Raw genomic sequence first — 14,931 nt, 5'->3', positions numbered from 1 at the left:
TTAAACTACCTAAATTTATTTATGAGTAAAGGAAGGATTTTGTGCCATGCATGTCCTCAGAAAAGATAGTGTGGCATATGAATTCATGCCTACAAATAAAACCATGCTAGATGGTAAGCCTTTTGTATTCCATCACAGTATCAGAAGGTTGAAAAGCACCTGAGAATCTTAACCACAGTGGGAGCTTCCTCTGACAAGTGGTTATAAAAAAAAATTTTTTTTCTTTTTAAAGCAGATTGTGACTAGAGCACTAAGTTTCCATTCACAAAACTTGCTCTGAGTTACTTTTACTTTTGAACAGCTTTACAATATGCCTGGGTAGGCTTATAATTTTTGCTACACCAAACAATACTTGGGAAAACAAGCCCTATGGATAGTTACTCCTATCAAGTTGGTTCAGTTTAACATACTAATTTCTGGTACATGCAGTTGATAGCGACAGGGGACAGAAGGCTTAAAAAGCAGATCCTAGATGATGAAACATATTCTTTCATGAATACTTCCACAGAACCCTAAAGAACAAATCTATCCCTTGTAATGTATCTTTTTGAAGCATACTGCTGCCCTATGTGTGAAACAATCTCAAAAGCTACCACTTTTCCACCAACTTTCATCATTATAATCCTTATAAATCAAAATAGAATCCAAATTAGTTTGTACCATGTCTTGATGGAGTACAAAATGATCATCTGAAACTTTGTTAAATTATTAACATAGATGAACATACAACATTATTATAATTTGCACTATAATTTTTCTACCCTGGGAAAACAGGCTATCATTACCAGAAAACTCTTGAGTGCAGGATACAATATAGATTTTTTTTAAATTTCCCCAATTTTTTAAGACATTCAGATGAAGAAAATTCCTCATTTCTCAACTACTAATATCAGAATATTCTTTATAAATTTCAATTCCTCATGATTAAAAAGTACATTATTTCTTGATTTTGCTTCACTAGAATCAAAGTATCTGAATTCTCTCACCATCATTTCATGTTAAGTTCAGTCTATGTTTTTTATATTTAGGTTTTGTTTTTTTCCAAGGTTCATTTTATGGATTCAAATATAATTTGCTACTGTGAAAATGTACACTGCTTCTGAAAAAAATCATATTATTAGCACGCTTATTTCCAGAAAGAGTGTTTAATAGGATATGTACATCCTACCAATTCAGGGTGCACAAGTTGAATAGAGGTCGAATCTTATTTCAACAAATTCCAATGTACCAAAAATCTTGGAATAATGATGGCCCGTAACATTGCAATGCTTAACAACATTATGGTCATTAGCCTTCAGTAGAGGGTACTCAGTAAAATACAGCTCTATACAGTGTGGAGGACATGGATGCTGAGAGGGTTTAACAGGGAAGCAGACACTGAAAATCTAAGTCATTACTTAAAGATGCAGTAACAGGAAGTGCTGATCTACCTTTATATCAGTACTTTCTGGTTCCCCATTTATACTTGTAGACAATTCACGGATGGTGAGTAGGTTACATAATGTTCATGTATAATAATTTTTTTTAAAAACTGCCAAGCTCCAGAACTGCCCAAATTTTAATATCTAGATAGTCTCTTGAAATTTATTATGATGGGATTTAACCTGTAGGTACAATGTAAACTAATAAGAAGTCTTTGTTGTTAAAAAAGAAAGTATATGAATTTACATATGAATTATTTAAAAAGAAAATTTCTTCATAATTTAAAAAATTCAACAGCATATTTTAAATATGATCATTTATCCTCTTCCCCTTAAAGCAGGTTGTTTAAAAAGTGATTTATTTTTACAAACTTCAATTAAAAATTTGAGTTGAATATCTTAAAAATGGGATCCAAGCATTCTATTAGCAAAATCATAAATCAAATTTGAATGATCACATAGATCCTTTCCTTTCTATAAGAGCTCAATACTTTAAATCAACAGCCTTTAAGAATAGTGTAGACAGAAACACATACGTACACACAAACACACACACAAAGAGTATAGTGTAGATTCTACAGAAGTCTGATAAACTCCAAACGAACCAAGCTATCAAAGAGAAAGAGATTTTAAAAACCCTGTGCAGTTGGTTAACTGAAATTTTAAAGAAGAGTATAAGGGTGACCTCTAAAAGTAGATCTCATGAACAGCTATATTCATGAAGAATGTATTATATTGAGGTGGATGTTTGGCAGCCTTTGCTCCTTGAAACCAAAAATTATAGACCATGAATCATAAAGGCTTTTGCAATACCATTAGTTAAATTCACTCCTGCATTTACTACCTGGGTGAATACACTCCTGCTCAATCTATACATTTGAAAGAAAAGTTTCGTTCTTTTCCCAAAAGGATTTTAACTAAAAGAAGACAAATCCTCTCATACAAGCTTTACATTATCCATGTGCCAACTGATTTCTTAACTATTATACATGCCCATTATCATTTCACACAAGCCCTGACTTTGACTCCTTTAGCAGTTTTACTTACTCATTCAAATAACCAATATTTACTAATTTCATTCTAAGTTCTACGTTTAAAACACAGCAGACAATAAAAAGGATGAATAAATCACATCCTCAATATTTAAGCTGCTGCAATTTCACATAAGATAGAGAGGAATGTGAGTTCTATATGCGACTTTTAGATTTCTTCCTGAAGTTTTCTTACGTGACAATTATTTTTCATGTGGAAGATAGGTGCAGCTGGTAAATGGACAGAGTGGCACCAAAAAAAGTAGTGTGTGTGTGTGTTTGTTTGTGTGTGTGTGTGTGTATACTGTGTTTCCCCAAAAATAAGACCTAACTAGAAAATAAGCCCTAGCATGATTTTTCAGGATGACAGTCCCTGAACATAAGCCCTAAAGCGTCTTTGGAGCAAAAATGAATATAAAACCCGGTCTTACTTTCGGGGAAACACGGTACATATGACAAAAACAAAAAAACATTTTGAATTTAAAATGAATATATAGTGAAAAAATAAAATCAATAGTGGAAATCTTCATTTCCATTTTTCTACCTTTAATAATTTACTTATAAGTATTACATGTGTAAAACAGCTGATGATAATCATACATTTAAAAATAATTACATTGGACTATAAAATAAAATATACTTTCAGAACAGAATTGATATATAACAAAAATAGTTTTGCTCACTTCATTCTCTCTCATACGCATTCTTAAAGATAACCACACGTACTCAAATAAGCACTGAATGGTCTTACTTTACCCTTCATCCCCAATCTGAAAGATAGAAATCCGATCTATCAAAATCATTCCATCTCTGAAAATCTGCACTCTAAACCGACACATGGTAAGTCAGTAGGTTCAATAGTTATTTGGTTAGCTAAGTAAACATTTTAAAATGAAGATTCTTAGCCACACTATTGTTCTAGCCACTATATAAAGTAATATTTAAATGAGGTTCTTGTGAGTGGATAATGGCCTAAGGTCCCTTTGGATAATGCTTAACTATTTCCTTTTCCAATAAAAACTATGAAATCTCCTCCTTTTCACTATATATTAATTTTAAATTCAAAATTTTTTTTTGTTTTTGTTATATGTACCGTGTTTCCCCGCAAGTATGAAAACACATGGCTTGTATCTCTAAGTACACTGTGTACCTCAAATAAATTTTTCTACATAAATTTCAGGTTCTGTTCTATTCCTTTGTAGTTTTCAGTATGTGGCAGAATTCATAAATACCTATGTATTAATATTAGAAAAAGCATGTAGAATTTTCCTTTAAAATCAGATTTACCATTTTAAATAGTAAGGAAGCCATTCTTTTAAATAGTCTTTCCCTCCACCCCCCACTTATTGCACTTGAACCTTTTTAAAAGGCACAGGGAGTAGTCTAGAAAAATACAGACCTTAAGGTCTGAAGTGTGTCACTGTTTGAAATACCTGTTACTTGGAAAGTAATGGAGGGCTGGGAATTGGTCTAGGATGCAAGATCAGTGGTACTTATTTTTGTGCTTACAACGAAAATTCATTGCAATAAATGAAACTTATATCCTAGAGAACAAGAAGGCAGGACCTCAAGAGAAAAAACAGTAACACAAATGCGGTCATAGTGTATATCACTGCTAAATCATGTTTATTTGGTGGTACTTGCCTAGATAGTACTGTCAAGAAATTAAATAAATGTTTCCTAATGCCTTCCATAAAATCACATTCCTGCTTCACAATCATTTCAGTTCTCAATACTCAGAGGACTCATTACAATTAGAACTTTTCCCATCACCCCACTGTGAATTTACATTCCAATTAGCAAAGATTCTATATGTTGTTCTTTTGCTTCTTACAGTATAATTGTATTTTTTTTTTTGAACAGTATTTTTTGAAATAAGCCTGGTTTATTTTTCTCCTGGATAAGGAAAAAAAACAAACAGCTATAAAAGACATTTTGGGGACCACTGAGGATATTCAATAGTATCATTATTGATATTATGTTATTGATATTACGTTATTAAATCAATGGTTAAGTTTTTTAGGGTGATGATGGTATTATGACTATATAGCAAATGTCTTAATGTTAGGAGAGACATGCGGAAGCATTCAGAAGTGAAGTGCCAAATATCTATAGTTAGAGCAAATGTGGCAAAAAGTTAATTTTTAGGTGAAGAGAATCTACGTGAAGAGTATAAAGGTATTAACTGTATCATTTTTTAAATTATTCTACAGCTTTTAAAATTTTCAACATAAAAATTCAGGGAGAAAAACCCTATTGATTTTTTTAGTCAAAATTAGACTTATCAATAAATAAACTTATGAGAAAAAGGGTCACCAGACTTTCCCTCTTCCTAAGTAATAGTGTCATAAATATGGACTCTTCCACTGTAAATCAAACATCAAAGGCATTTCCTATTCATAAAAGTATTCTAAATAGCCATGCATTAGAGCAGTTTTGACAAAATTTGAAAACAAAAACTGCATTACACTTAGATCAAGAGAGTTAAGTTTTCTCAGTTAATTATGGGACTTACCTATCCATGTCATCGTCTCCAAGTAGTAAGGGTGGGAGGGGCAGAGGAGGCAATGTTGACGTTTTTAGGTGTGGAATAGCAGCTGTTACAGATACTTGAGTCTTCACAGAAACCTGTACAGGGGGCTGAGAATTTGCCTGAGAGAACAGACTAGATGTCCTTGGGTGAGTAGAAGGGGGCAAAGTTGAAGTACTAGAAGCAGGAACCTGACTAAACGCTGGTTGGGGAGGAGGCAGAGGTGGTTGCTGTGGAACAGCTGGTAGTGGAGGCAAAGGTGGCAAAGGGGGCGTCTGAGGTGGAGGGGTAGTAGTTGGTAAAGGAGGTGGAGAAGTAACTGTGGGGAGAGGTGGAGGGGTCTCCTTTTCTGATGTCTCTGTCTCTTTTGGAGTAACAATCTCCTCCTTCAATGCTATGGGTTTAGAGTCTCTTGTTCCCTGTGCTTTCAAATCTTTAAGAACAGGATGCTTCTCAGAGTTCTCATCCAACTTTACTTTCCCTGTATCTAAAGAATTTTTGGCCTCTGTGTTTAGATGTGTTACATTCAACAGTTCAGTATCTGGGGCAGATTTTTCCAATTTTACACCTCTGGGTAACTTTTTAGACTCCAACCCTGAATCTTTAGCCTCTAATGAACTGTTCTCTTTTTTAGGCAAAAATATAGGTGAACCCTTGGATTCCTTTCCATCCATTTTTGCTGCAGCAGCAGCCGCTGCTCTTTCCTTCTTTTTCCTACTAAGTTCAGCTCCCAAGCTGGAGTTCAATGGAAGCCTGACAGGTGAGATACTGGAATGTCGACTGCGTGACCCGGACCTCTTCTTTTTACTATGAGAAGATGAGTGTCTTGAATATGCAGGGCTTCTACTTCTAGACTTCATGGATTTCCTAATGGAAAAAGAAAAAGGCAGTTTAAAATGGATAGGCTATAGCAATATACAGGAAAATAGATCAGCTGAAGTATGGAGAAATATAACTTAAAAAACCCACTTTGAGTAATTTAGTAATCTTAAAAATAGATTAGGTATCTAATAATAACAATAACAATAAATCAATACTGGTTCATTAATTGTAACAAATGTACCATACATACTAATGTAAGACGTTAATAATAGGGAAACTGGGTGCCAGGACACATAAGAACTCATTGTACTGAACTATCTTCACAATTTTTCTGTAAATCTAAAACTATTCTAAAAAATAAAGTTTATTTAAAAAATAGATTAGAACTAAACCCTGCATGACAACATATTTCAAGCATATAATACTAAAAATTATTCAACTGAAGGAAGATAGATCGCTATTTTTCCCCATGTTGGAAAATACCCATATTCACAATGTTTACTTTTAGAATTTCGGTTTAAATCTCTGATAAACTGAAAACACGATAAAACAAAGTCAGACTTTATAATAAAGTTGGGTTATACCAGTCAGGAAATTAAAAGTAACTAGCATGCCTAATCAAAATCTGAATTTTTAAACTACATTGCTATTTACTTGACAGATCCCAAGAAAAGATTTTGTTTCTTGTATCCTCAGTTTATAATTAAGTTGTGCCTATAATACACAAACCCCCAAGATACAGCAGTTAGGACTTACAAAATAGATGAACAAGAGAAACGATCTTACCAAAATAACTTATTACAAATTCTCAAAACTATAATGGCTTCTGGTACTTTCAAATATAAAATGATTTCCAATCAACTTTTTAGGAATTTGTAAAGCCAGGTATTACCGAATGTTCAATTTATTTTCTTCATTAAGGAAGGATTGGGAAATAAAATCTTAGAATCTATGTCGCAGATTATTCTATATTGAAACCCAACTCTCATTAATTCTTTTTGCTTTTTAATAAAGCCTGATGCGCTTAGGCTTCAAGGTGAGGGGGAAAAATTAGCACTAAAAATATGATTGGACAAAACAAATTTGCCCAGTAGTCTACAAAAAATTGCTTCCATTCCAGATCTCTAATATCTCCCTTTATATTTAATCATCTGTGAGACAGACATCAATCAAAAGATTTCAAAACAAATAGCATATATGTGTAGGGGAAACAGCCATGGTTTTCTTATACCTATACTGCTTTTTGGAAGTTTTCTCCAAAAAGTTAGTTAAAATATAGTCAGTACTGGAATCAAAGTGCTCAAAACAATAATAACACATACTATATATAAACATGAGAATATAAACTATTGAAAGTAGCTAGATAGATTTACCAAAAATACCCACTTACCCTTAAGAAAACTAACACTTCTCTTGTAAATACCTGGCTGAAACAAGGTTTTCCCTGATTGAATTATAGCTAGGATAAAACTAACATCACTAGCCTAGGAAAAACTTCTAAAATCCCAAACACTACTAAGTAATGTTAGAGACCACACTCTACAAACCATTGTTTCTTTAATCTTTCAGCATGACTAAATCTTCCTAAGGAACTCTGCTAAAAACGCTTGAATTTCTGAACAGAAGCCTACTGTTAATAGGACATTTGGATGGTCATGTACTCATGACATTTTTATGATACAAATGCTGTGAGGTACAGATCCACTCTTCAAGGGAAAAAAGGTGTGGGTGTGTGGGTGTGTGGGTGTGTGTGGGTGTGTGTGGGTGTGTGTGCGGTGGGGGACAACAAATAGGTAAATGCAGGCAACAATAAAAAATTTGTCTTCAAAAACAAATGTATTTTCCCCCTGAATTAAGTTAGGTTCCACCCATTTGAAATGAAATTACTACTATAAATCATTAGTAATTTGGTGAATGTGAAGATCTTGCATTTCTGCCAAAGCATTTTCAGTCTATTAAAAAGATGTTGCTTGTTTAATTTTGTCTATCTCCCAAGGAAAAAACACAGAGAATACCATAGAAGGGATCTGTATGTTCTTCTACCCTAAGAAATTTTTGTATTTGCTGTTTGAATTCCAACAAATGAGGAAAAATATGTAATGCACACATACAAACATATGGTGCTCTCTATAAACCAACTAAAAGTGTGCATGTGACTCCAGGATTATATTATGTAGTCTGCATATTTGTGTCCTATACTATCATAGAGTATCTCCAATACTTTTTCGACTTATTTTTTACCATTTCTTCACTGGTTCCAATTAAGTGAGTAGACGAAGAGAGAACTTGAGACATGAATCCAAAAGGAATCTCTACAAAGCTGCAGTTCTTACTGAAACTCATTTTAGCGTTTTGGCCTCAATACACTTCTGTATTCCCAAACCCCACAATAAAAATTCTCAGAACAGCCTTAAGCTACTCCCCCAGGAAAACAAATATTCTGAGAACATTTCTTAGGGTTCCTTAAAAAACTCTAACTAATGGTACACACGCTAAAGTGTTTATAGTAAAATATACTGACTTTCAGAGGAATCAAAACAAAAGATGGATTGATGGAGAAATGGATAAACAAAATATATGACATATATTATAGAATGTATGTACATGTATGCGTCCTCACTACAATTCTTTCAACTGTTCTGTGTTTGAAAAATTGTAATAAAATGGAGGGGAAAAGACTAAGGAACTTCAGACCCTGAGAGCTAGGAACTCTGCAGTTTGATCAATTCAAACTACTTTATGAATAATTACAACTTTAAGTCAGCAAAAATTACTCACATTGACATACAAAAGATATGCATGGTATTTTTCAAATCAGAATAATCTCTCTACTAGTATTCAACATTTCCCTTACTCATAAATAGAATTTACTGACTAGCTCCAGGTACCAGGCACTGTGCTATGCACTTCATATTACTAATTTAATCCTCACAACTCTAGAAGTACTTGTAATTCCCATTTTACACAGGTAAAAACTCAGGCATGAAGATATTAAAGCACAGGATTCCACTCAGGTACAACTCCAAAGCCCATGTTCTGCTTTTGTGGACAAGGATGAGTCCACAAAGAGGGAGGTACAGCTCATCATCTAGGAACAAGAACAGTTTTCTGTAGATTCCAACAATTAAATTTCAAACTAACATGCCTTTCTTGCAAAAACAACACAGTAAAGGCACTATTACCATTTTTTTTAGATTTTGAAAATTGCCAGTGGTCACAGGGTAGGTCAATTTTCTGCCAGGCTCCACCATCAAAAGGAAAAAGGACTAATCAGCTGAATTTCCACTAGAAATATCAGTGAAAAGACAGGAGTCTTTTGTTAAGTCATCAAAACATCAATTAGGAAATAAACTTAACAGGTTTGTAGACTCAGTGGAGAGCACAAATTGGTAACGACTTAGGCAAATAGTCTCAAGATAATACAAATAAAAATTTGCAATTTTTTAATGTCTTCAATCAGGTTCAATGAGGTCTAAAGCACTTATAACAACGTGATCTAAAAATATTTATGACAAAGCAACAGAAATAGGTAGATAAACTCTGGAAACCAGTATCAACTCTATGCATTCAATACCCAGAAGCCTGTGATTTTTCTCACACAGGAGCTTACAGCTAAAGATCTCTAAGTACCTACCTTAGGAGTTTTAAGCATGTTAACTCTCCACTTTTCGAATTCTGGGTTGAGGAGACCAATTCACTTAACTTGAATGACTAGGGGACTTAAACAAAACATGACTAATTGCCAATGCCTCATAACCCACCCTAAGAAAGGACTGTTACACAAATAGCTCACCTGGGGAGTGGACTCCGACTCAGAGACCGTTTGCTTGTGAAAGGACTGCTGGACCGCCTTCGACCATAGGGACTAGGTGATCTCCCACTGTAAGAGCCACTCCTTTCATAGCTGGACGACCGTCTCCGGCTATAGGGACTCACAGACCTCTGTCGTCTACTGTAGGGACTGGGTGACCGGGTACTGGACTGGTAGGCAGAAGGCTCCTTGTAAGGTGGGCTAATTGACTGCCTTCTTGAGGTACTTCCAGGACTTTTCTTGTAGGAGTCGTAATTGCTGGAGGTATGAGATCTTGGGGGACTAAGGTCATAATCTTGGCCATAAGAAGCTCCCGAGGGGCTGTCATCTTGCTTGGGGCTGTCAGACCATTTCCTGTGGGGGCTCCTGGATCTCCGTTTTGGGCTGTCCACCGTTTTGTAACTTTTGGGTGTTTCCCTTTTCCGATGACTTTTACTCCGGTCTTTGTGCCCAGACTTCAACTCACGTTCTTTCCGGGCTTTCTCCTTGTGGAGTTTGGATGACCTGGATTCCTTGTTGCTACTGCTTTTGGAGATCTGTGCCTTCCCATAGTCCTCGTTCTCCTCATTTGAACGCTTTGAACTGCCTGATATCCGGTCCTTCATCGATCCCGACTTGCTGGAAACTTCCTGGTTTTTTTCTTTTTCTGTCTGTTTGGTTTTTAGTAAGTCCCGGGAACGTCTGTGCTGGTGGTGACGATGTTTGTGCAGGCGGTCACTCCGATCAGTTCCTCGACGCTCATCATTCTCCCTCCTGTCTAGTTTGAAGGCCATATCGTCCGAGAAGGTATCGGAATCGGAGCTGATGTCATCATACTCCACCAAAGGTTTGATAACTGTTCCCACAGGTGCTGCTTCGGAGGTCACCAATCCCATGTCTTTGGAGTGCTTGGACTTGTGCCGCTTGTGCTTCGACACCAAGCGATGACGCTCTCTGCTGTTGGAGCTGCCACCTCCCGACGACGGCTGCAAAGTTCCAGAAGCTCCTCCACTCCCGTCCTTCTTGCCCCCATGTCTCTCTGGATTGGGCATTCCCTTTCCCCTGGCCTCAAAAAGGGGAAAAAGTTCCCCAGCACTCCAAAAAGTAACCCCCACCCTCCCCCCCAACCCCAACCCCACGCCTACCAAAGCGCCCCTAGAAGGGGGTGGGGAGGGAAAGGACGGTAGCACAGGCTCCTCCTCCCTCCCGACTTCTCAGCACCCTCCTACATGAGGTAGGGGGTGAAGAAGCCAGGGAAGAAATGAGAGTTCCTCAGCAGTGGAGTTGCGAGACAACGGGCAGCTGCTCGAGTCTGTTTGCCCTCCTCCCCCCGCCGAGCCAGTCCTCAAGCCCGGAGGCCGGGAAGGTCGAGGAAGTAGGAAGCCGACGGCCCGGGGCTGTGGGGCCGACTCCGGCTCTGGGGCCCTGTAAGGACTGCGCGGGCCCTTCCCCTACCCGGTAGCCCGGCTCGGGGCGGCTTCCGGTCGCTGGGGTCCCGCGGCCCCACGCCCCCTTTGTCCCTCGCTTCTGAGGGAGCCCCTTTTCTTGCCTCCGCCTCACCTCAATACCTCACACACTCACTCGCTCCCTCACAGACTCCCAGTCACACACTAGGTTAAACCGAAACGGTACTTGAGGGAGGGGGGAGGGGACAATCCCAAAAACTCTCGCGAGAATCCACTAAGCTCGCGGTATTTCGCGCTTCCTTTCCACCTCTCACTGCTTTATCAAACAACGCGAGAACAGGTCCTGAGCACAAAACACGATCCGTCATATTCTCGCGATATGCTCCTCACTCAATTTGATCAAAGCTTGATTGAAACGGAGCAAGAAGGTTCTTTTAATTCAAAACTTTATTGATAATTCATTGAACAAATATTTTCAGGCTTTGGCGGAAACTAATTTTTGCATACTTTATAACTACCGGGATGAAAATATTGTCAACAGAACAAAGGGCGAATGTAAGGACATTTCAACCTAATTCCCTAAGTATTAACAATGCTTATCATTTATATAGAGTACAATACGTGCATTATCTGTAATTCTCGTACGTACTATGGCCCAAACAGGATATCCTCATCCCTGTTTTACAGATAAGGAAACCCAGACTCAGAGAAGTTAAATAACTTACCCAGGGTAACAAAGCTAGTCCAGCAAGTGCCAAAGAAGAGATTCAAATTCCTGTCTGACACAAAAGCACAAGCTCTTAAGCTTGTGTGGCATTCTTTCCTGTCTGCTTAACAATCTAAGAACCTGAAAGTTCATCACCTCTTGGGATCACGTACAGCTCTTCTGGAATTATTTAGCCTTTTATTGTCACACATTATAATTATGAACAAGAAAAACATAATACTAATAACCTTGAAAAAATAGTATCTTACACTGCCCCTCATTTTTTACTTTTCAGAACTCCTTCGCATACATTAACTCATCCCATCACAACAATCCTACAAAATAGGGTTGTGAGAGGAAACTAAGGCACAGAGAAGTTAAGTGACTTGTCCACGCTTCATTCTTTTCTTCAACACATGTATATGTGAGATTTTAAGGCCCTTCTCTGTGTTGTATTACCCACCCAGGGCACTCAAATAGGATAATGATAATATATTCATACCACAAGATACAAGGTAATAAATGTCACAGAAATGATACAGAGCACTGAGGATGTTCAAAATGAGGTTGGGAGTGTTAAGAGAAAGCTTTATAAAAGGGCATTTCAGTTGGGCCAGAAAGAGTAAATAGGATTTGTATATGCAAAGATGGGAAGATCAACCAGTAAATTAGGAGTCAGAAAACATTCTGAATGAAGGTAGAAGAATCCACTTTCAAAATCATTCCCTGAAAATGTTCCTGTTGCTTTGGTTACATGGGTACTAATAAAAAGTTTTTACTTGAACGTTTAAGTCCATAAATCTTGAATACAAATGAAAAAGACCAAGCTTTTCATATCAACTTTTTAATTATCTATGGAAATAGCAAAATTAATGCTATCAAGAAAAAAGAAAAAAAATAGAGGATAGAATTAAGTACTGAAACTCAGGTGTGGTATCTCCCCAACATTGCTGCAAGAGGGCCTGGATGTAAAGGTTCCCCCAAGTGTCTGACATGATGGCAGCTGGCATGAGACTAAATAGGCCAATTAGATGTGACTGGCCCACCTTATTAAATATTGGTCTGAGTTCAGCAAAACTACTCTGATTTTTTTTCTAACTTTTAATTGAGATGAAGGTTTTGACCCAGATACACCCACATTCATAGTAAAATGGAAAAGTGGAAGGAATCATGGTCATGTGTCAAATAAAATCTTGAAAAAGAAAATCATCCAAATTAAACAGCATTATTTATAGTTATAAAGATTAATTATCTGTTGCCTATTGAAGCAGACTAGAGATCCCTAATGAATAAATTAAGCTTTTTCTGAATTTTTATAATCTCTTATATTTCTGTAGCACTTTTTAATTTTCTACAAGACTCGTTTAAGTCTGTCAATAAATATCAGCTGAACAAGGAAATAACCTGGTGAGGTGGCCAGGATGGGTGTTATATGCATCTACTAATGGATGAAACAGACTCAGAAGGAATTGGAGCTTGTTTACACCAAGACTAGTTAGTGCCAGAAACAGGGACAGCTCTCTTTCTTTAAACCTAGGCTAATACTCTATTGCACTAAACTTTCTCCTTTTGGTGGATAAAATTCTGCTCTAATGTAATTATATCTCAATACAGCTGGGAAAAAATCTATTCTAGGAAATCTCAGATTCTGTTTAAATTTTAAAATACAAAATCTACTCTAAACTACACACACTGATTGGCCCAACAACTGGTGAGAATAGTGCTTTTGTGTAAGTGTTGCTTCACTCTACAGAAAACTTTGAACTGAGAAATTCCAAAACTGCTTGATTTGCTTTATTTGCATGACCTGTCAGGGCAGGGAGTCAGGGCAACTGTATGAACCTCAAGATGATCAGTCAGGTGATGATTACACTTTCCCTGTAAATTCCCACAGCAGGTCAGAAAGCTTCTCTTTAGCCTGTACACAAGAGAAAATATTTAAAGTTACAGTAACTTCTTATCCCCACACAGACCAATTTGTTAGTTTAGATTTTAGGTTTAAAGAGTTTAGTCTCCCTCAAAGCTTAGTCATTTAAAATGTACGCATTGTCTTCTTCTTGCCACGTAGGAAGATTGTTCCTATGTGCACCTTTTATGCTTTTTTGTATTGAATGGTATCTTTTACTTGAGTACAAATTTTACATGTCATTTCAGATGAGAAATGATAACTTCTATTCTGTGACCAAAATTTGGTCAAGTTTACTCTATTTTCAAGCTTTATAAGGTTTAAAATTTTCTAGCTACACTTAATACAGACATTATTGTTTATCTGTACAGAGAGTTTCCATGAGGAAGTATAGCTGTGTATCTAACGTTAATACTTTGGGCATAATAATAAATTAACAAAAATTCTTTTGAGTACCCATGAATATAGTAACCAATCAGATTTTCAGAACTCTAAATCAAATGAGTCAAATAAGGGTTGGGGCTGCTTTTTCATGTTTATATTACTAGTTCCTAATACACAAGTATTAGGACTCCATAGATGCTTGTTGAATGAAGAGCACTTTGACAACAGAAAAGGAAACGGAATTTTAAATATGAATTATCTTTGAAAATTCTCACTTCGATAAATGCTCTCTGTACTTCATCAATTTTAAGGTTATTAGATTTACATTATATAATAATTTTGGAACATACTTTTATACTAAAAAATATTTGTTGATTTTCTGAAATTCAAATTTAAGTGTTTTGTTATTTTATCTGGAGACCCTCTCTATTTATCCCAACAATATGTATTGAGTCTCTGACTTGTGTCAGGAGCTGGGCTTGGCAATGTCAGTAGATAGCAGTGAAAGAAACAGACCCAGTGCAAGCCTTCCTGGAGTTGACAGTCCAGGAGGGAAGACAGGCATTGAACAAATTATGGACTTAATTAATTTTGATGGTTTAAGTATTATTAAAGAGATAATATAACAGGGGACCTGATTAAGTCAGGGGTTAGAAAAGGCTTGCTTCTCTGCTCTAGAGGAAGAGACATTTAAATTGAAATCTGAATAAGAGGGTCTTAGTGAGGTGAAGACAGCAGAGGAGGCCCTCCTAGCAGTTAAGGAGAGGAGTGTAGGAATTTTCTGCACATAAAAGAAGGCGAATGTGGCTGGGGGAATTGGCAAGGGGAGCAGAGCTGGGTCTAGCAAGGCTTTGCAAGCCCAGTAAAAGATTTGCCTAACTAAGCCTAGGTACAGTGCTAGATAATGGGGTCCTAAAAATGAGGGGAAATTCCTG

The 14,931-nt window shown here is 36.8% G+C and overlaps 1 protein-coding gene across 11 annotated transcripts in view; it reads right to left on the bottom strand.

Annotated features, from left to right (window-relative positions):
• The window catches only part of CDK12 (cyclin dependent kinase 12), a 71,292-nt gene extending 60,595 nt beyond the window's left edge, over nucleotides 1-10,697 (bottom strand). For all 11 annotated transcript variants that reach the window (XM_033089325.1, XM_033089328.1, XM_033089329.1 and 8 more), the window contains exons 1-2: nucleotides 9,598-10,697; nucleotides 4,968-5,849 (exon numbers count right to left, since the gene is read on the bottom strand). In XM_033089325.1, coding sequence (XP_032945216.1) covers nucleotides 4,968-5,849; nucleotides 9,598-10,646 — 1,931 coding nt within the window. In that variant the 5' untranslated portion in view covers nucleotides 10,647-10,697. The remainder of the gene's footprint in view (nucleotides 1-4,967; nucleotides 5,850-9,597) is intronic.
• Between the last annotated feature and the right edge of the window lie 4,234 nt (nucleotides 10,698-14,931).

The sequence above is a fragment of the Rhinolophus ferrumequinum genome, chromosome 21 (assembly GCF_004115265.2).
Source record: "Rhinolophus ferrumequinum isolate MPI-CBG mRhiFer1 chromosome 21, mRhiFer1_v1.p, whole genome shotgun sequence".
NCBI lineage: Eukaryota > Metazoa > Chordata > Mammalia > Chiroptera > Rhinolophidae > Rhinolophus > Rhinolophus ferrumequinum.
Note: the sequence above shows the minus strand (reverse complement) of the source record. Positions and strands in the feature narration are given on the sequence as shown.